At 41.0% G+C, this 20,822-nt stretch overlaps 1 protein-coding gene across 32 annotated transcripts in view; it reads left to right on the top strand.

Annotated features, from left to right (window-relative positions):
• The window catches only part of NRXN1 (neurexin 1), a 1,133,918-nt gene that overhangs the window by 688,242 nt on the left and 424,854 nt on the right, over positions 1-20,822 (top strand). For 2 of the 32 annotated variants that reach the window (XM_045446033.1, XM_045446030.1), the window contains exon 1: positions 16,197-17,518. The exons of 28 other annotated variants lie outside the window; for them this stretch is intronic. In XM_045446033.1, coding sequence (XP_045301989.1) covers positions 17,269-17,518 — 250 coding nt within the window. In that variant the 5' untranslated portion in view covers positions 16,197-17,268. Of the gene's footprint in view, positions 1-16,195; positions 17,519-20,822 lie in introns of those variants that run through there. 2 more of the 32 variants (XM_045446031.1, XM_045446032.1) reach the window with 2 other exon arrangements.

The following is a 20,822-nucleotide window of genomic DNA, read 5'->3' as shown; positions in this document are numbered from 1 at the left end:
GAAAATACATAAGATATAATGAGTTAATATGTTTGTTTGCTTTATTTTACATGTGCCCTCACTTCCTCTTGTCTTCAGTTGCTGAGATTTCTTCATTACTCACCTTTTTTTCTCATATCATTATGACCTTGCCCTTCTATGTTCTCTAATGAGGTCTTGTTTCTTCTCTTTCCCTTAGACTATTTATTTTTAGGCTTCCTAACTGGAAGCCATACAGTCGCAGTTTCTTAATGTTAGAATTATTTTCTCTCTTATATGTATTATGGTATTCCCCTTCCCTGCCCCTTTCATAACAACATGAAACACATTTCCCTAGAACTAACGACATATGATTGAACATATATAAGAAAATAAATATGTCTACTTTCCTGTGGACAGTTGCCAAAAAGGTTCTGGGGGGATGAGTTACTTGCCTGGCCCAGGTTTATATAAATACATCAGAGCATGGCCTTTGTATTCTTTCTCTGTAACTCTTTTTATTTTTTATTTTTATTTTACATTTATTTATTTTTGAGAGACAGAGACAGAACACAAGTGGGGCAGGGGCAGAGAGAGAGAAGGAGACACAGAATCCGAAGCAGGCTCTAGGCTCCAAGCTGTCAGCACAGAGCCTGATGTGGGGCTCCAACCCACAAACCATGAGATCATGACCCCAAGCCGAAGTTGGACAATCAACCTACTGAGCCACCCACATGCCCCATCTCTGCGGCTCTTACATAGGAATCTACTTTTAGTTTCCTTGGCTGACAATTAGACCTAAAGTTGTCTTTATCATTTTTCACAAGCTCTATCATTTGCTTATCCAAGTAGATATTCACAGGAAAATTCCAAGACAGGGGAATAAATCAGAAATTCCCTTGTGGGAATGCAGATTAGTTCCATATCCCCAGTTTCTAGACACTTCTTTCAGGAACCTTCACTTCATTTATTTGAGCACTAATATCTGCTTCCTAATGAATGTGTTTCCACCTGTTGGCCCTTCCTCTACTTACAAAGCCAATAAAGAATAAGGCTACTTTTCTTCTTCATGAAAACCTTATAATTATTTGAGAATGTCTGTAATATCTCCACTTATCTTTGCTACACCTGACTGAATATGGTGCCCTGATCATCTGGTCACTCTTCTGTTTGTCAGAAGAGTGTGTGTGTGTGTGTAAGTAAAACAAATTATATATATAATATTATATTTTATATATTATACATATAATAATTATATAGTATATATATATATATATATATATATATATATATATATATATATATAAATATCTCCACAAAATCAATAGTCACACACTCCACTAACTGAGCCAGCTAGGCTCCCCTCAATGTATTTTTTTTAAATGAGTCACCCAGTGTGTCAGACTGTATCCCCATATGTCCATATATATCTTAGGTAAAGTTCAGATAAATGAACTGCATGCTTCATTTTAGTTCATGCAAATATCTTTTTAACAGTTGCATCAAACCGTTGTCTATTACTACATTTTGTTCAGTGAAAAATCCCCTACTTCTTTTTTACCCTAACAACTATATACCCAACAACTATATAATCAGTTTTCCCTCAACCTGTGCTTAACACTATTTATTTTCTCAAATATGTACATGCAGGATTTCACATTTAGGCTTGTTAATTTTTCCTGCTCCGAAGTATACGAGAGTCTGATGAACAGGTGCCCTGCCAGTTGCAAATGTGTTGTATGAACTCTATAATAATTTAAACAAGTTCCACTCCTCTGTGGGCCCTCTGGAATCTTCCTAGAAAATTTTTATTTGCATTTTCATGAACATGTGTGCAGAAGAAAAGAAACTAAGTCCAGCATTAAATTCTTATCTGTACTTGTGAGGACTGTTGGAAGCAGTGACAAAGACATTCTTTGGTAGGTAATGTAACTATCGATCCTATGCCATAGTGGTTTTCCGGCTGCCCTAGGCAACAACTTGTTGCTTATACGCATTTAATCATGGTGTGGTGCCCAAGAGTTAGGGTAATTGAAACTCTTTAAACAGACAGGTAATTGCATGTGTACATCAAAGTTAATAGTGGCCTTGAAGAATGACAGAATATTAAATGCAAGGGAATTGTTTGGATCAATATTTGTTTCTTAAAAACTTCATAAACAGCATTTGCCAAATAGGTGGTAAGCACCTGGTCAATAAGCATGTCTGACTTGTGTGCATTGCTGTTTTGAAACTCTCTGAGTATGAAACCATATTAGCTAAGGTAAGAGCCCTCCTTCAGTTCCAATTTGATTCCATCTACAGGGAAAGTTCTGTAAGTCACAACATACATATCCTTTCATGGTCTCCAAGAGTATATTGGGATTAGCCCAGCTCATGATAAGGAGGCCATAAGTTCAAAGACTCATTTCCTCAACTAGAACCAAGCCCCTAATTGCTTCTTTCATGAAGAGCTCAGGGTCTGGTACAGATCCTGGTATAGAATAGGTGCTTTGTAGGGGCGCCTGGGTGGCTTAGTCAGTTAAGCACAATCTTGATTTCTGCTCAATGATCTCTCAGTTCTTGAGATTGAGCCCTGCCTCAGGATGCTCAATGACAGCAAGGAGCCTGCTTAGAAAAAAATAGGTACTTGATAAATATGTTGGATACGTAAATTATTAGATACATTGATGAGCAAATGGACAAATAAATGTATGCCAGCCTACTCACATTTAGATCCATTCCCTGGGAAGATGAGTTTATTACTGATAAACCTAACCCACTTCAGAGACACCCTGATTACAAGTATGTCTTCTGCAGACTCTAATTCCCTATCTCTAAGAAATGGAATATTCTCTCTCTCTCTCTCTCTCTCTCTCTCTCTCTTTTTCTGGCATGCTGAAGGAGGGGGAAGAAAAGCATTTCCCTTCAGATTCATAACATTCTTTACTCAATGGTATTTTCTTCTTGTTTAAGGGCTTTGGACATCCTTAATTTCCAACTGTTATCTTTAATGGGTCCCTGTCTTAAAACAACTACCTTGACTTTCTACAACGCATGTGGTTCTGGAGGAACCCAAAGCATATTCTGACTCTCTAAAATCAGTTCTGGGACAAAATGTTACCTACTTTCCTTAAGGATAAATGGCTCTTCTAAAGCCCAGGAGGGCTGACTGACTTACTTGAAATTAGTTATATGTTAGGTATGAATATAGCTTCTAAAAACTGATAACCTGATTTATGTCAGATCAAATAGAAGATAGTTTATTTTTCAAATCTAATAAAAAGAAGAATTAGGTGATACAGGGCTAGTGGAACTCCTGGAGAAAAACATCAAGTATTTTGGCTCCTTCTGTCTTCTTGTTTCTCTATCCTCAGAGTGTCATTTTGACTTCATGGTCTCAGAATGGGTATCTCCCATAGACATTGAATCTGCATCTGGGGCAGAAAGAATAAGGTTTTGTGACAAAAAGCCTAAATAAGGACATGCTATCTAAGTCTGCCTTATAAAAAACAAACAAACAAACAAAAAAAACCAAAAAATCCAAAAAAAAAACAAAAAACACAAAACAAAAAACCCACAAAACATTCCCAATGACCTGTGTACATTTCCTGAAGATTAATTGGGTCACAAGGGTACTCTGACCATATGGGGTTTGGGAAAGCAAGTAGTTTTAGTGGGGCATATTGTCATCCTATATCCTCTATTCCTCTCTCTTCTCCGAAGACAATTGGTTCAATTTGCCAGGGAAAAGGCAAAATAGATATTGAGTACAAAACTAGAAGTATCTGTTACAGCTACTTGTCTAGATTGATAACTTGATCTGTAAGCCAAGGACTGGGCTGCTCCCCAAAAAACTACAATTGAGCAGTCACTGATTTTTAAAATGGCATTCCTATATAGATACCGCCTAGTGAGTCATGGGAAACCATAGAATTCTTTCATGCTAGATTTGAATCTTACTACAAATCATATTTTTATACTTTTTTATCTGGGATATTACAATATATTTTCCATTCTGTGATCTCCCAGCAATCCAAGTCTTGCTTTTATTTTGTTTTGTTTTTCTTGTTTTGTTTTGTTTTGTTTTACTTCCCAGTCCTGGAAGCCCAGTGGATTTAAACTTCATTTGCCTAACTAACCAGTTTTTATCATTTTATTACTGGATTGAGGAATATACATTGGGTGAAAATATCATTCATCCCTCCAAATCCTACTTATCTCAGCCATACTAAACTACTTCAACCTTTCCCTAAGGTTATTTGATTGTAACGGTCAAATTTTAATCTGCTGGGTTATAGCCCTGTGATCTTCTAATTTGGGTTCTATGGATTAGTTTTCAATCCCTTTAATTTTCATAAATAATTTCCTAGTTTATACAATATATTATCACACCAAATTTAGAAAATATTACTCATTTTATATAAAATAGAAAATATCTACCATGTTAACATACTTGTTCTCTTGCTCTTAATGTCTCTGTAGGATGTTGAGTTTAAAAATATATGCATTTTGACAAATTGGAAAAAGAAAAAAAGAGAGGATGGACATTTAAAATAAAAGCTAGATGGGGCGCCTGGGTGGCGCAGTCGGTTGAGTGTCCGACTTCAGCCAGGTCACGATCTCGCGGTCCGGGAGTTCGAGCCCCGCGTCGGGCTCTGGGCTGATGGCTCAGAGCCTGGAGCCTGTTTCCGATTCTGTGTCTCCCTCTCTCTCTGCCCCTCCCCCGTTCATGCTCTGTCTCTCTCTGTCCCAAAAATAAATAAACGTTGAAAAAAAAAAAATTAAAAAAAAAAAAAAAAAAAAAAAAAAGCTAGAGCTTTGTCCACTGATCAGCCACTGTAGCTCAGGTATCTGTTAACAGTGTGAAGGGTAGAATTCTAGGCAGATAAAATTGGACAACTAAGGAATAGGTTGAAATAAATTGTAAGGTTTTATCACAACCCTTATTATTATTTAGTTATTTAGTTATGGGACTTTTTGTTCTTAATTATGTGACATGACAGTTTTTAGCATAGGAAATGTACAGCTTCCTTAAACATGACTCATATAAGCAATAAACCTTAAATAAAGGGGCGGGGCAGGATCTGTGAAAACAGGCTCGTGAGTTTCCTTCCTCACATTTTATACATGGAACTATTATTTGCTCTTATTATTTAAGAGTGTGTTACTGCTCCTGGAATGTAAATGCATTTTAAATTAAGATTTTCACATAACATTCCAGGGTACGGTTTTATACTACAGATTTCTGTAAATCAGAATGTAATACTGACTGATAGCAGTGGTTAATATTCTTGTGAACCTAAAAGGTAAAGCAAACATTTGCTGAAATTTACATAGTTTTCAATTTTCAAATGCTAGCAAATGGGAGCTGCTTGAAAATAGAAATCACCTATATTTTTCCCAAGGAAAGAAAAGAAAAAGGCCTCATGTATTAGTTCAGATTCCTCCTTGTCAAGCCAAATATCTTTAGCTTGTGTAGCAGTTTTGATTTTTGTTTGTTTGTTTCTTTCTTTTTCTTTCCCTTTTCCCCCATGCTGTGTAAAGGCTTGCTCAAAGCAGTAAGGCATAAAGGAAGGCTTTTTTCCCCCTTCTCTCTCTTCTACTGATTGGCTGAAAGGGTATGTGTTTGGGGGTCTCTTGCAGTTTCTCTAGAGACCATTCATGTAAATTGAAAAAAAAATCAGTATTACTTGAAAATATAACTAAAACTTTGATTTAGCAGTACAAAAAAGGGTGCTGTCTAATCCCTCAAGTAGGAAATTGCTTTTCTTCATGATCCATTGCTTTCATACTGTTTCTGGCTGCTACTGTGGAAGGAGAAAAGACCCACCTTTACTCTTCTTTTACCATGTCTGTATTTTTTTTCTTTTACCTCTTACTGCTTGGCAGTAAATAATAGTTGAAATAAGTAAATTTAAATAGTTAACAGTAAAATGCATGACTGATAAGAGCTTCAGGTCTCAGTTGGACAACCGTGATTATACCCAAGCAGGAGGTAATTTACATGGGAACCTGAAATGAGAAATTAAGACTTTGACATAATATAACAATGAGGATATCACACATGTGTGGCTCCTCTGTATGATACTACAGATAATAGATGGAACAGCACATGCTCCAAAACTGAGGATTTTTTTTTTTGACATAGATGGTTTTATTTTTTTTTCCTTGACAAATGACAAATCAAAGTATTGCCAATATGAAAGCATACTGATTGTGTTGGCAGTTGATCTTCCATTGGCCATTAAAGTATACAAATTTCACCACAATTGAAGCTGGCATTTGCTGTGCTAATAGGTAGCATTATTTTAAAGCAAAACATTGTGAATTGGACCAAAGTAGTTTCATTCTCAATATGTCCCTCCTAAATTTTATTAGTGAGTGAAACTTTACACTGCACAGAAAATTGAAAGCTTTCTCCACTCTTAAAAATTACAACACGGGAGCCTTTAGGTGGCTCAGTCAGTTAAACATCTGAGTCTTGGTTTTGGCTCAGGTCATGATCTCATGGCTTTGTAGGCTCGTGCCCCACATCAGTCTCTGCACTGGCAGCACATAGCCGGCTTGGGATTCTCTCTCTCTCTCTCTCTCTGCCCCTCCCCCACCTGTGCTATCTCTGTCTCTCTCAAAATAAATAAATGTAAAAAAAATTAGGATACCAAATCTAGTTTTAATTATTTAAGGGTAAAGGTAGATGAGACATTTATTTCTTTTCTTCATTTGGATATAAAATACTTGAAATGTTTCTTGTAGCTCTTTGATTAAGCACCTAAAGTAAAATGAGAGTAAACTTGTTCACTGGAAAATAGTATATGAGGCAATCATCAGGTATGCATTTTAAAAATCATCAGATATTCTTTGTATTCATACTATCATGTGTTAAATATTGAAGACCATGCCATATGCCTAATGAAAGCTTCATTAGAAAGACATTAGTAGATTAATTTAACTCTCTGTGTGGTTTATTTTATTTAGAATGCAGTAAGGTAAGTTCATTAGTTTGCAGATGTAATGTTTTCTACTGTACCTCAATGCAACTAAGAACAATTCCACAGAGGTCCACAGATCTACTAACACCTGTCAAGATAAACACAAAGTTCTCTTGGGAAATCATCTCAGCAATAGAACAGAGAAAATCTGAGGAAAGTAATTCTTTCATCAAAGAAAAAGAAGACAAAAAAAAAAAAAAAAAGCACCAGTGATTAATGATTTTTTGAAATGCCTCAGAGGTCATATTTTTTTTTTACAAGTATAAAAAATATAATATATCTTTTAAGAGTAAATGTTTGGGAGCATATAATACTCATTTTGAAATAAATATTCCAAGAGATTTCAACTCTGGAATGATCATGCAGTTTGAATGGAGCCACTGAAAGTTTTTCTGACACCTATAACTTAATCTCTCATCCATCCCAGAACAAGTATATTAGATTATAAGTTCTGCTATAGTGATGTTATTTGAATGGTTATAGTTAAAATGGTGCCAGTATTTCCATTATAAAATCCTATTTTCAAGGATTTATAAGTTGCCTACAAATGTTTGCTCTGCAATTCAGCCTGGCAGCCAGAATCTTGGCTTGGTGGTATTTTTTTTTTTTTTCTTTTTCCTTTTACATAGTGTAAGAAAGAAAGACATCTGTTTATAGCATGAGTAGGAAAATATGACAACGAATTTCCTTATTATTCAAAGCCAATTTATTTAGCATTCAAACCAGAGTTCAGCCTAAATTTCTTATATATTTTAGGCAATAAAAGAACTAACCAAAAGCCTGTAAGGATAAATTGAAGATGATTTGTTTCCTTTGTCTGTTGGTTTTTGGTTAAACTCCTAAACATGGGGATAGACTTAACCAGTTACTCTGATACTTTATTCGTTCAGCACAGTAATAATGTGGATATACTATGTTATATATCCTAGGTATTTTTTTAAAGGTATTTGTGATAGTCTATACTTGAGAAAGTAGCAAATATCACAAAGTTCAGAAAAAGTTCCAACAGAGATATATGTATTAAAAATTAGTAGAAGAATGAATGAGATTTGGAGAGAAGAAGGAGAAAAGATTTTTTTTTAACCGAGGAAAAAGCATGGGCAGTGGCAAAGAAGTGAAAAAGTTGGGGCACCTGGGTGGCTCAGTCGGTTAGACGTCTGACTTCGGCTCAGGTCATGATCCCGCACTCCCTGAGTTCCAGCCCTGCATTGGGCTCTGTACTGACAGCTCAGAGCCTGGAGCCTGTTTCAGATTCTGTGTCTCCCTCTCTCTGACCCTCCCCCATTCATGCTCTGTCTCTCTCTGTTTCAAAAATAAATAAACGTTAAAAAAAAAATTAAAAAAAAAAATAGAAGTGAAAAAGTGTGCAGTGTGCTTAGAGAAGAGAGAAGTTTGTGTGGCTGGAGGCAAGGCTGTTTGTGGGGGAAGGGACAGAAGTTGTGATAAAGGTAAGACAATAGAGGTAGTATGGAAGCAGATTTTGAGGGGCTTACTATGCCATGCTAAAGAACTTTGACTTTACCTGGAAAACAGGTATTTGTAGCAAGATAGTCATAATAACTATAATACTGACATCAAAAAATCACTCTTGACAAAATGTGTAATCTAATATATTCTTCGTGAATTGAAAAGGGATTAGATTATAGATCCCAGAAAAACCTATTTAGAGATTCAATTCAGATTTCATGATTAAATTCCTTTCTGTGCACCCAAATGGCAATATATGTTCCAGAACATATATTCATAAAGATAGGTCAAATCAGTTTATGTTCTAAGTGCTTAGACATTCAGAAAATCGAATTTATGGTATGTGTATGATGTCCAGTTCCAGATTTGAATATCTATATTTACTAAGGAACTTGCAAATTATGTGTCAGCTTCTTTTTTTTAAGTTTATTTTTATTTATTTTGAGAGAGAGAGATGGAGAGCAAGCGGGGGAGGGAGACAGAATCCTAAGCAGGCTCTGTGCTGTCAGCACAGAGCCAGATGCATGGCTTGAACCCATGAACCATGAGATCATGACCTGAGCCGAAATCAAGAGTCGGACGCTTAACTGACTGAGCCACCCAGGTGTCCCTATGTTTCAGTTTTTATGTCATCCTAACTTGCCTTGTAGTTGTCCTGCCAAGTTTAGCTCCATTCTCAACAATCCTATGCTTCTATCTCCTGCAGTGATGGATCTGCAGGAGAGACTGCTGGTGAGTGCGGGCAGACAGCTCGCAGGTTGTCAGTTTGAATCATTGATCTTTCCTGTAGCTGATGCTGCTCAGAGTGGAGGCCTGATAAGACAGGACCTGAAAGGGACTTGTATTTTTGTTGTGTTTTTGTTTGTTTTATGGTACGGACTCTTGGATGGCCAGTGTTAGGTTTTATATGGAGACGTTCTCATAAATTTTCATTTATTTCCCCATGTCATGAAAGAGGTGGAAAGAATAACCCTTTCCATAAATTAAGTAGGGAAGTAAATAAAACTGAAAAATAAGTAAATGCTGACACATAAATACTATGTGCCAGACACTATCCTAAGTACTTTACATCTGTCAATTCATTTAATTCTCACAACAACTCGACAATTTTCCAGCTCTTTTAAAAACATGAAAACTGAGTTTAAATAACCTGCATAAGACTGCATGGCTAATAAGTTGATAGAGTCAGAACTGAACCCTAGTGCAGTGTCTGAGTTCCTGCTTCTAGCCACTGGGAAGGCTAACTGAGGAAGGGTTCAAGTACAAGAGATGGGAAGGAAAAGAACATTTAAATTCATTTTTATTTTTTTTTTTCTGAGCAGGGTAAAGGAAAGGTGTGAGATGGTGACATGTGGGGTTATATAGCAAACACCTTGAAGTCTTTAAAGAATCCTTTAAAGAAGAGATCTGGGAGCAGCCCTATTGTCTGTGCTGAGTACACTGCTAAAAATGTGAGGTTATTGTAAGGAGCTTAATTAGAAAGCTTGCCCTGTGTTGGTTAATAAAACCTCTGGCAGAGACTTTGACATTTAGATGGAGCAGTGGTTCTGAAAATCTGGTTCCCCTGGGCCTGCAATGTGAGCATTACCTAGAAACTTGTTAAAAATGCAAATTTTCAGAACCTCTATATATCAAGGGAATCGGAAGCAAAGCAATCTATGATGTAACAAGTCCTCCTAGTATTTTCTACACTCTAAAGTTTGAGCACCACAGAGAAATAGAGACTAAACTAAGAAATTACTGGGGAGGTGGCCAAACTGGACTGTAGACTGAGTAGGGAAGAGTTTAAAATAGGGCTAAATTAAAAATCACTTACAGCTCATTATCATTATGTTTGTAGCACCTATCTAAAACCTGTACATATGAATAAATGACAGTAACTTTCATTTAGTGCTTAATATATTTTAGAAACTGTTCCAATTCCATTACACACAGTGTTATAATCATTTTACAGATGAGGAAACTGGGGCAAGGGTCCATTAAACCCACTGTCACATGAATAATAACAATGGATTCAGACTCAGTCTGGCATTCAGGCCACGTGGTCTACTGCATTAGGAATGTATTCAAACCACATAGTATAAACCTTTGGAAGAGTGTGTCAGCAACACAAGTTGGTTGAAATAACTGTATAAACAATTATGATGACAATGATTGAAAGATGACATATGATTGGTTTATGCTTAAGCAATACCCACAACACCTAAGTACGCTATTGCAGTGACACTTCTATAACCCCACCTGGGTACTTAGGCAATAAATTTTAGGTAGGATATCATAAGTGACATTTTTATTAAATAGAGCAAGAGAAAAGATACAGATGGTAAAATACTTCAGTCCTAAATACAACTAACCTTGATTGAATAAATCTAATCATGCTTCACAAAACAAACTGCACATCTAGGCTTTAATTCAGTTTGAGTGAAGGAAGTATTGTGTTGGAACCCAACTTCCAATATGGAAGTTCTAGGTAATAGCTACACTGACTGGATTCGCCAACCTAGATCTATACGTGGTGGGAGATGAAAGTATGCTTCCAGATAAGAAAACACTTCCTAAATAAACCTGACTTTTCAGTAAGATTATTGTATCTGTGGGCCTCAAGTTTATCATCTGAATAAAGAAGAGATTGCCCTACAATATCTCCAGGAATGCTTTCAGCCCCGGCCTTTTTTTTTTTTTAATGGTTTCATTGTTTGGTTAGTTAGTTGGTTGATTTGTTTTACTTTACTCTCAATGCTCCTGCTCTCTTATTCAGATCCTTTCTCAGAATGCCCGTAGGGACCTGCACTAACCCAGAAAGGTAACGGGGTCAGAGACTTGTCTCTATAGCTTCACAGAGGACACCCTCTTTTGAATTTTTACCTCTTTCTGCACTCTGGATCTCAACTCAGAAATGCCTGCAGATGGATGTGGGGTCTGCTTGTCTTTTGATTGTGCTGGCATTAGTAGAAATGCAAAATGCACGACTGACACCCTCTTCATTTTTAATTTTTAAAAGATTGGTGCTGCCTCTGGGTTTTAATATACTTCTCCTCTGCTGCTTTTAGTGTCTACTTTTCTGTTTAAATAGCTTAATACTGAGCTGTAGGAATTTCCAATTAAGTTTAAGGAAAACACGAAAAGGTTGAAAGTGTCTGCCTGACAACCATCCTGTTCCTTGAGGCAGAAGGGTTGATTTTTGGAAAATGAAAAAATAATTTGAAATGACCTGTCCTTTTCCATTTCTCTGCACACTCCGCTTTCCACTCATTCTCCTCTTTCCCTCCATTTCCTTTGTTTCCACCCCCTCAGTTTTCAAACCCATCTCCCATTTCTTTCTTTTTTTTAAAGATATTCTACTTTTTACATTATTTATTTATTTTTGAGAGAGAGAGAGAGAGAGAGAGAGCTCACAAGTGAGTCAGAGGCAGAGAGACAGGGAGAGACAGAGAATCCCATGCAGGCTCTGCAATGTCAGCATCAGTGGAGAGCCCAGAGTAGGGCTTGAGCTCCTGCCTAAGTGGGGATAGAGCTCACCTGAAGCAGGGCTGAAACTCCCAAAAACTGAGAACCATGAGATCATGACCTGAGGCCAAGTTGGATGCTTAACCAACTCAGTCACCCAGGCACCCCCCCATCTCCCATTTCTTAACACTGTTGTCCAAGTTAGGCTACCTGATTTCTTGTTCATTATACATTATTAGCTGTGAATGGGTCTAGGACAATCTTCCATGCACAGCTATTAGGTTCTTTTTGTAGATCCCAGTAACCACCGTTGTTAGAGGCAGGGTAGGGTTAACCACTCTTTCAAGAGTTCCCAAAAGTGCAGGCCATAGTGAATGCAAATGCGAACCCACTTCTGCTACAAAAGCAGACATTTATTAATAAGTAGACGCAAAATCTTATAGCCTGTTCTGGAAGCTTGATGAAGTTCCAGCTCTTGGTTCTGTTCGGTACATGAAAAATGTCTTGCAAAAAAAGTTGTGCATTTATGGCAGTATTTTGCTAATATGGCAGGAACCAGCTCATCATCTGTCAGAATTAGGTGACTAAGGTCTGTTAAGGATCAAAAATAGCACCCACTTCATATGGGTTTGTGATGATTAAATGAACAAATACATTTACATCTCTCAGACTTGTGCCAGTTACAAATGTGTTAGTTCTTAGTACTATTATTATGGCACCATTCCTTATGGTAAAGGATGAAAGGCCTCTTAGATTCACATACTCTGTTCAAGTGGAAGCAAAGCATGTCTATAAAGTATTTTGGCCAATCCACTGATCTTGACTGTTAATAACTTCACCAAAGAGAACCCATTCCTAACCTCCATTATGCCAGTTGACAAGTCATTTATTTTGCAAATTATAACCTTTTTTTCAACATACATTGTAATTAATGAGCAATGCCATATCATGCTTGGAGATGATGATAGCCAAGGCTTCTAGAAACCACCTCTGGCTTCTATAATTCTGGTTGAGACATTGGAGCATAAATTCCTGATGAAGGCAGCTGACTCTCCTGGGACACAGAACACTAACACACATTTATATTACACTGTTTATGCTGAAATATTTAAGAGTAAATTATAGGCAGCCAAGCACCATGTCTCCTCCAACCAATTCTAAACTCACCTGAGAACAATTTGTTAGAGGCTGCCTCAGTTTCCTTTAAATAATGCAGTTCCAACCCCAAGGACTGACCAGCTGAAGAGACAGAATGAATAAGCACCAGTCAGATTGGGCAAAAGTTTGTTCACAAGACTTTCCACCACTCTCTGGGCAGAGAATGGCCCCTTATTCCACCAAATTATGACCATTTGTAAGGAGTACTGCAGCATCAGTATCACAGCATCCACCCCAATCCTCCCAGGTATCGCGAAGGTGCCCTAGACATCTGCCTGAAAACTGCAGCTACAGTTTCTTCTTTCAAGGCAGCTGTAAATATTTCCTCTTTAGCTCTTGAGACTCCCGTAAAACTGAGATTTCTGGCTTATCCTTTCCCTAACCCTACCTTTATCTCCCTAGGCTGGAGACAATGTGAGACAGGAAGGAGACCCTCTTCTTCATGGAATGCTCTTGGGAAGGTTCATCAGAATTCTTTACTTACTCTACTCCTATGGCTTTAATTTATATAAATCACTGTCCAAAGTCCCAGCTCCATCCTTCTCTATTTTTTAAGAGAGTAACAAACTCAGTAAATCCTCATTAATCTCAGATATGAATTCACGTCTTCACTAAAATTTGTAACCCCCGAATCAATAATAGTGGCACTATGGTGGTCATTAACAGACATGCACAGGGTGGCAAAAAATTTGAGTCCCTAACACCCAGCTTCCAGCTGAGGTCAAACAAGGCAACACTCTGCCTTCTCGTTTTAGCTCTTATACTATAAACGAGTGCTCTTTCTGTGTTCTATTTAGTGCCATGTTTTTCACATTTTTGTGTTTTTTGTGTGTTTTGGTTTTGGTGATTTTGCTGTTCAAAATGGCCCTTGAACATAGTGCTGAAGTGCTATCTAATGTTCCTCAGCTTAAGAAGGCTGTCATATTCCTTTCAAAGAAAGTAGGTACATTAGATAAACTTTATTCAGGTTTGAATTCTAGTGATGTTGACGATGAGTTCAGTGTTAATGAGACACCAAATATATTAAATAAGATGTCTTTAAACAGAAAAAAAAAACCACATAAAATGAGGTTATGTATTGATTGGTTGATGAAAATGCTGTGACCGAGGCTTGTAGGAACCTAAGCCCTAGGAGCAACGGTTCAGTATTCCCTAATTCAGTGCCTGTAGTGACTTTACAGACCATAAGTACGATGTATAATAAGAATTGACTGTATGCACCAAGAGGCTAATTTATATTTCACATATGCTCAGCACTCACGGGAGTACAGATGAAGACTTGACTCCTCTCCCCTTCAGGAATCTCCCATCTGGATGGAGAGGGAAGGACAGATCTACACCACATATGAGCATATGAGCACACAGTACTCTATGTTTCCAATAGAGGAAGGGAAATGAATGAACTATGCAGACTAATCAGCTCAAATATGTTAAACCTATATGGGAGGAGAGACATAACACCTTAACTGTGGGGAGCATATGATATATTTTAAAGTATTCTCACATTAAATATTGCGTTATAGCCTTCCTGCCCTGTGGGATTGTTAGGAAAGATAGGAACATGACTATTTTATAAAGGAAGCTATGGAGCCTCAGGGAGAGGCCAAGTGACTAATGTGACATAACTGGTAAATGGCAGGGCCAAGAATGCAGCACAGGTTTCCTATGTCCTAATCCAGTACTCTGTCCATACTAACGCTGTGAGATGTCTCCATCAGAGTATTACCAGGAGTCTTAACTCCATACTGTCAGGATGGTTTTCCTCTTCTTTTCCTTTTGAAGCTTACTTGATGTATTAAAAATGAATATTCACAACCCTTGGCTAATGAATTAAAATACACATGCTGAAAAATAACAAAATGAAGAGGAAATGGCCTGGGGGTACGGGTGGGAACAGAACACAGTGGAAGGTGCTGAATTTGGGTTCTGTTGCTCTTTGAGCAGCTGTGGGAAGTTGGGAGACATGGTGTATTTAAGAAGATAAAAGCATATTCTCTAGCATGGCTAAGCCGTCTCAGTTAGTGAACTACTGAAGAATCATTATTATTATTTTTAGTTAGAATCACATAAACTTGACAGGAATGTGAGATGCTGGATTGCTACAGATTTGATATGTTCGCCCCTGGACCGTGGTTACACAGTGACCACCAGAGTCCCAGGGTGGACCCTAGGAACTAGGATGCAATATACAAGTCTAAATGGCCACTTCTGTGAATGGCTGATTTGAATCAAATCCTCCTAGCGTTTTTTTTTTTTATCTTCCTGATACATGACTTTGTATTTGTTGATTTAAGGGATTACATAGACAGTGAGGAGCCAGTGAGAAGTAGTGCTTTTTCAGAGTTGTTTTCCTTTATTTTTAAGTAGGAATAAAGACAAAATGTTCAGCCACTAGACATGTCATGGTTTTTGTCATCCTTTGGAAACCAGGGGAGTATTTTAGTCATAGTCCTAAATCCTGTCTGCTAGCCTCCACTGACTGTGGTCCTCCTTGCCAACTCCAATTGCTGTCCTAGATTTTTACTTTTAGGTGCATGTTGGCTTTGCTGGTCTCCCATCCAGGACATGCAGCTTTCAGTTAAAGATGCTGCATTTCACCAAGAGGGTATAAACATCCTCTCTTCCTTGGAGGCACTAGATTTAGGAATTTTTATTTCCTAGTGCTATTTTCCTTATGAGAAAGCATGAGAGAAAGGCGGAACTCCACCCTTACAAAAGATCATCACAGCTAGGCTTCTGTAGGGGGTCTTGGAGTACAAGCAGTCTCATTCACACTATTTCTCTCCTCTGCTTTCCTCCTCTTTACCACCTGTCTCCTTCTTCCTCTCTTTCATTCTTTCTTTTTCTATCTCTCCCTTGGCTGCCGGAGTCACTTTTTTTTTTTTCCCTCCTCTTCCTGTGTTTTGGTTCCCCGCATTTCCACTGCCTTATATGAGATATGGTATTGTAGTGGGATCGAGGACTCTTTGTTATGAGTGATATGTGTAATTAACAGATCACCAAAACTGATGCTTGAGTAGATGGTGTCAAGCCATATTTAGAAGATTGGGTTTGAACACCTGGCAGGACAAGTTTGGTCCAATAAAAAGAGCCGAATTCTTTCCCTTTTAAGAGCTCTCAAGACACTGGTTACATCTAAACCATAGGGGTAGGGGAAGGGTGCCATTTGCCGTTGTAATTCAGACGGAGGGATCACCTGGCAGAGGAGGGAGAGTTGCTTTTTAGGTGTTCCCCGCATCGCAGTACACGTGTCCCTTTGATGTGTGGAGAATGCATGAGAGAGGCAAAGCAGGGCGATTTTTGTGGGAAGCTAGACCAGCCTCCCTCGTTACATAGGCTCGTCCTCTGCATTGCATCCGAGCTTCAGTGATTTGCTGTTTGGAGACTGCAGATTTGCATAGAGCCCCTCGTTTCGCCAGCGTGTGTGGTTTTTCTTTTCTTTTCTTTTTTCTTTTTTCTTTTTCTTTTCTTCTCTCCCCCCCCCCACCCCCGCCCCACTCCTTCGTCTGCTTCCTCTTTTGCTCAGCTCCCTTTCCCCCGTTCGATCCCCCGCTTCCTCCATAAGGTGCACTCTTGCCTCTGAACCCCTCGCCGGGCGTAAGTGTCAGGAGGCGGCGGACGCGGGGATTGCCTCGGGAGCAGGCGATGCGCGCCGCTGCTCCGCGCGCTGCCCGGGGGAGGCTGGCGCGATCGGGCGAGCCGGCCGGGGCTGGATGGAGGGAAGGGGCGCCTCGATTCCATGGGGTCTGCTTCTCCCTTGAAAGGAGGTCGGGCCGGCGAAGTAGCCTCCCCAGTCCCCACACACGATGCTAAATGGATTTACCTAGTGGAATCGCGGTGGATGGCTGTCATGTAGAAGTGAGGACCCTCCGGGAGGAGCTTTAAACAATTTCCCCGCTCCCCACCCCCCGGCACGCACTCTCGCCCGAAACTCTTTGGGAGTATCTCTCGAGAACCTGGAGCCCTGGAAATCTGGGAGCAGCCGCTCGCTCCGCGCTCGCTGCTCCCCGGGGCCGCCTTCCCGGACAAGCCCCCCCATCAGCTGCATTCGCCTCGGCTATGTTTCGGATTCTTTGGGGCGCACGGCACGGCGGACTCCAGGACCCCGAGAAGACTGTCCGAAGGAGGGAGAGGATGGGTGCCCTGGCGCGGTGAGGCGGCCGGCCCCTCAGCCCACCCGGAGCCGCCCGCTCTCCGGCGCCCTCGCCCCTCCCCGCGCCCCAAACTTTGCCTCCCGCGGCGGTTGCCCCTCGGCGGGCGCCCCGCCATGTACCAGAGGATGCTCCGGTGCGGCGCCGAGCTGGGCTCGCCCGGGGGCGGCGGCGGCGGCGGCGGCGCAGGGGGGCGCCTGGCCCTGCTCTGGATAGTCCCGCTCACCCTCAGCGGCCTCCTAGGAGTGGCATGGGGGGCGTCCAGTTTGGGAGCGCACCACATCCACCATTTCCATGGCAGCAGCAAGCATCATTCAGTGCCTATTGCAATCTACAGGTCACCGGCATCCTTGCGAGGCGGACACGGTGGGTCTGAGGTGCCAAGTTCTCGCGGGTTACTCCCTGTCTCCTCCCTTCCAGCCCTGCGCTCGCTTCTTGGCCCCTAAGGCTCAGAGAAATGGGAGCGCGAGAAAGGGAGGTGCATTTGGGTGTGTTTGGTGGGAGCCACTTATCTCTTTGAAGACAATAGAAAGGGGCTGGGGGAAGGCGTCGCGGGTGTTTGTGGTGAGGGGTGGGAGGGGCGCTTCTTGTCGGGGTGCCGGGAGGAGAGATGTGGGCGCCTATTAACGACCGTCCCTGGCCAGGCGCCTGGGCCCCGCGGGAAGGGGGCGTTGCTAGCCAGAAGGTCACTCGGTGTGGCCGGATGGGGCGTCGCGTTCAGCCGAGGGACCTGAGCGCCACAGAGAGGAGGGCTCTGCAGAACCTTTTGTCTGTGCTGTGTGTGCTGCCCCACCTCCTGCCCATTTTCCCAGGCCTGGGGGAGGGAGAGGTTCCAGCTCGCACATTCCTTCAAAGTGTGCCCAGACTGCAGTGACAGTGAAGCGGTTGTGGTCCCAGGACTCGCTCAGCAGGATGCAATTGCTTTAGCATCCACCTCTTCCCTTAACTGGAGAAGGTAGGATGGTCACCGAGGCACCCTCCCCGCTGCCGGGCAGCCCCCTGCCAGGCTCGGAGAAGACCTCTGAATACCATCCCCTTTGGTCCATCCCCACACAGACACACTTCTCTTTCTTGGTGATTGGACTGAGTTGTTGTTTGTTTGTTTTGTTTTTAAACAGGGCAGGGAGAGGTTTAGCTACCCAAACCCATCTCCCTGGGGATCCTCTTTGAAGGCTGTTGGGATGAAGGAGGGCCTGCTGCCTTCTTCCTCAGAGTTGAGTGCTTCCCAGAGAGGGCTAGTGGGTCAAGGCTGGCTGGTCTAAGCCAGGAGGTCTGCCTGGAGGAGAAGTTAGAGTAGAGTGAAGTTATTCTCCTGACCTCAGCTTCCTTTGTAAAGAGCAGAGTGTGGAGAAAAGCCTTGGTTGGTAGGTTTCTTCTCCAGAGTGGCGGAGAATGTTAAGGCCAGATTCCTCTCATCTTCAGAGAAGTGCCTATTTCAGATTCCCTGAACTGCCAATAAATAAAGCATCAAACTGTTTTGGGGAGTCTTTCCCACTACCAGTGTTTATTCTCCCTGAGTGTAAGTAAAGTCTTCCACTTGAAAAGACAGGGTAAAAGTTGTGGACACTTCTATTCCTTCCCCTGCCCCCTTTTCCTTGCAGGGCCCCTTCCTCTTTCAGACTTCATTCAGCTTTAGATCCTTTGCCCCTCTCCCCGGGGAATTCTTCTCCCCTGAACAGCTGTTGCTTATACCTGGATGGCCCTCCTCCCCAGGGATAGGCTTCCTGTCTGAGGATAATTCTGGTTAGCTTGTAGCTTAACCTCACTGAAGAGAGAACAAATCCTCTTGACAACTCCTCTTTAGGAGTGGCTTAGAGACCTACCTCATTGTAGGTCCTAGGAATCTCTTCCCTTCCTTCCCCCGGTTCCTCTCAAGAATTTTCTCCAGTTAAGAGTGGCTAGGATGAAAACAGGATGATGCCCCACACCTGGGCTTCTGAGCTGAGACTAGCCAAGGGGCTAGATCCCTGTGAAACAGTAAGGAGTTTCTGTTGCTCTTCACCACTTGCTCACAGTATTCCTGGACATTGTTGCTCCTTTTACCTGGTGCAGTTCTCACCCACTGCCCTGCCTTTGTGCACGACTGGGTGAGTCCCATGGGAGGGAGACCAGTGGGGGTATGGGAGGGGCAGACAGAGCGTGGGTAGGTGAGGTGAGCCAGATGGGGGTATTCGAGGGGATGGGGTGCCTAATTGTACCAGTGGGAAGTACTTGGCTAAAAATCTCCTGTGCATATTAACTTCTCCTTTACTGTGGCTCTGCCTCTCCCGAGGGCTGAGGCAGCTGAACGGGGAGCGCCCTGGGGAAATGGGGAGAGGAGAATGTCTAGGGGCCCTGCCGCAGAGCGGGGCGCTCCTCTCCCAGACCACTGCAGCTGCTACCCCAGTCAGGCGCCGTCTGCTGGTCTTTACAAACATTTTTTTCTTTCTTTTTCTTTCTTTCTTTTTCCCTCCAGAATACATTGCTTGTCTCTGTATGTGAATGAAAACCTAGGAGCATGTATCATTGAAAAAGAGACAGGATAGAAGGCAGTGGGGGGCAGTGGTTGGTATTATTCTTTTGGGTCAGAGAACTTTCTCTTTCCTTTGAAGGTTATATTGTATGGTCATATTTGTTTTTGAAACTCTCTCCACCCTCTTTACACATACTTTTGGATGAAGCTCTCTGATTTCTTCTTCTTCTTCTTCTTTTTTTTTTTTTTTAAACCAGAGTAACAAACTTACCTGTCAGCAGCCATTCTCCACCAAATAAAAGCTGGTGTGAATCTTTCATACTTTATCCCTTTCCTTACTTGAAGAGAAGGAATTAACTCTAGCTAGAGAACAATCAAGGAACATTAAAGATGAAATAAGCCTCTCGAGGGTGGGGGATGGAGAGGGGCTGAGAGTTGGGCAGGCAGGGTGGTGGCTTAAAAGAAACCTATAAGAAAGAGGTGATGTTGAATTTGCTGGGTCATTAAACTGTCCGAATATTCAGCTAATTAGACTAAGGGCCCACAAGGAAATAATCTTTGAGCCTAATAGATGAGGGTGAAGGGGAAGAGCAAAGGTGACTGACGATAGGGTAAATTCCTAGTTGAAAATCAAGGCAGGTGTAAATGAGGTTTAGTTCAAAACTTGAGACTATTGAAAACATACATATGTTGATGAACAAAGGAGCCAGCCTGTTTTTTGTATTAGAATTTCTTGGAATCATAAGCATTTTTTTTTTTTCTTAATAGGGAAAGCACCGTATATGCTCGAATGTGTAAAAGAAAAATCATGTGTGGTGTATTTTAGGGAATAAAATTGAATCTAACCCCTCTATGTTTTGAAAACTGCTGGGTCGACTATCCAGGTTCATTCTTCTTCATTTTCTCATCTTGCCATGCTTCATTTGCACTATTATGAGGTGTCACTTACAAGGATTGCAGGGTGCTGAAAGCGCTTATGGCTACCCTGAGCATCTTTGTGCAAGCTGACCCAGTTGCAGAGATTATGATGAGGTTTTCTTTTCTTTTCTTTTCTTTTCTTTTTTTTTAATGCATATGAGAAGCAGGTTTTGAGATCACCACAGAATCCCATTTTTATTTTGCATATACTTAAAAATATAAATGATGAAAAACACCTCCATAAAAAATTATATTTCTATTTTAAAAAACAGAGAGCTGTGTGACTATATATGATTAAAA

This window comes from Leopardus geoffroyi, chromosome A3 (assembly GCF_018350155.1).
Source record: "Leopardus geoffroyi isolate Oge1 chromosome A3, O.geoffroyi_Oge1_pat1.0, whole genome shotgun sequence".
Classification (NCBI taxonomy): Eukaryota; Metazoa; Chordata; class Mammalia; order Carnivora; family Felidae; genus Leopardus; species Leopardus geoffroyi.
The sequence above is the reverse complement of the archived record's forward strand: the minus strand, read 5'-3'. Positions and strand labels throughout refer to the sequence as shown.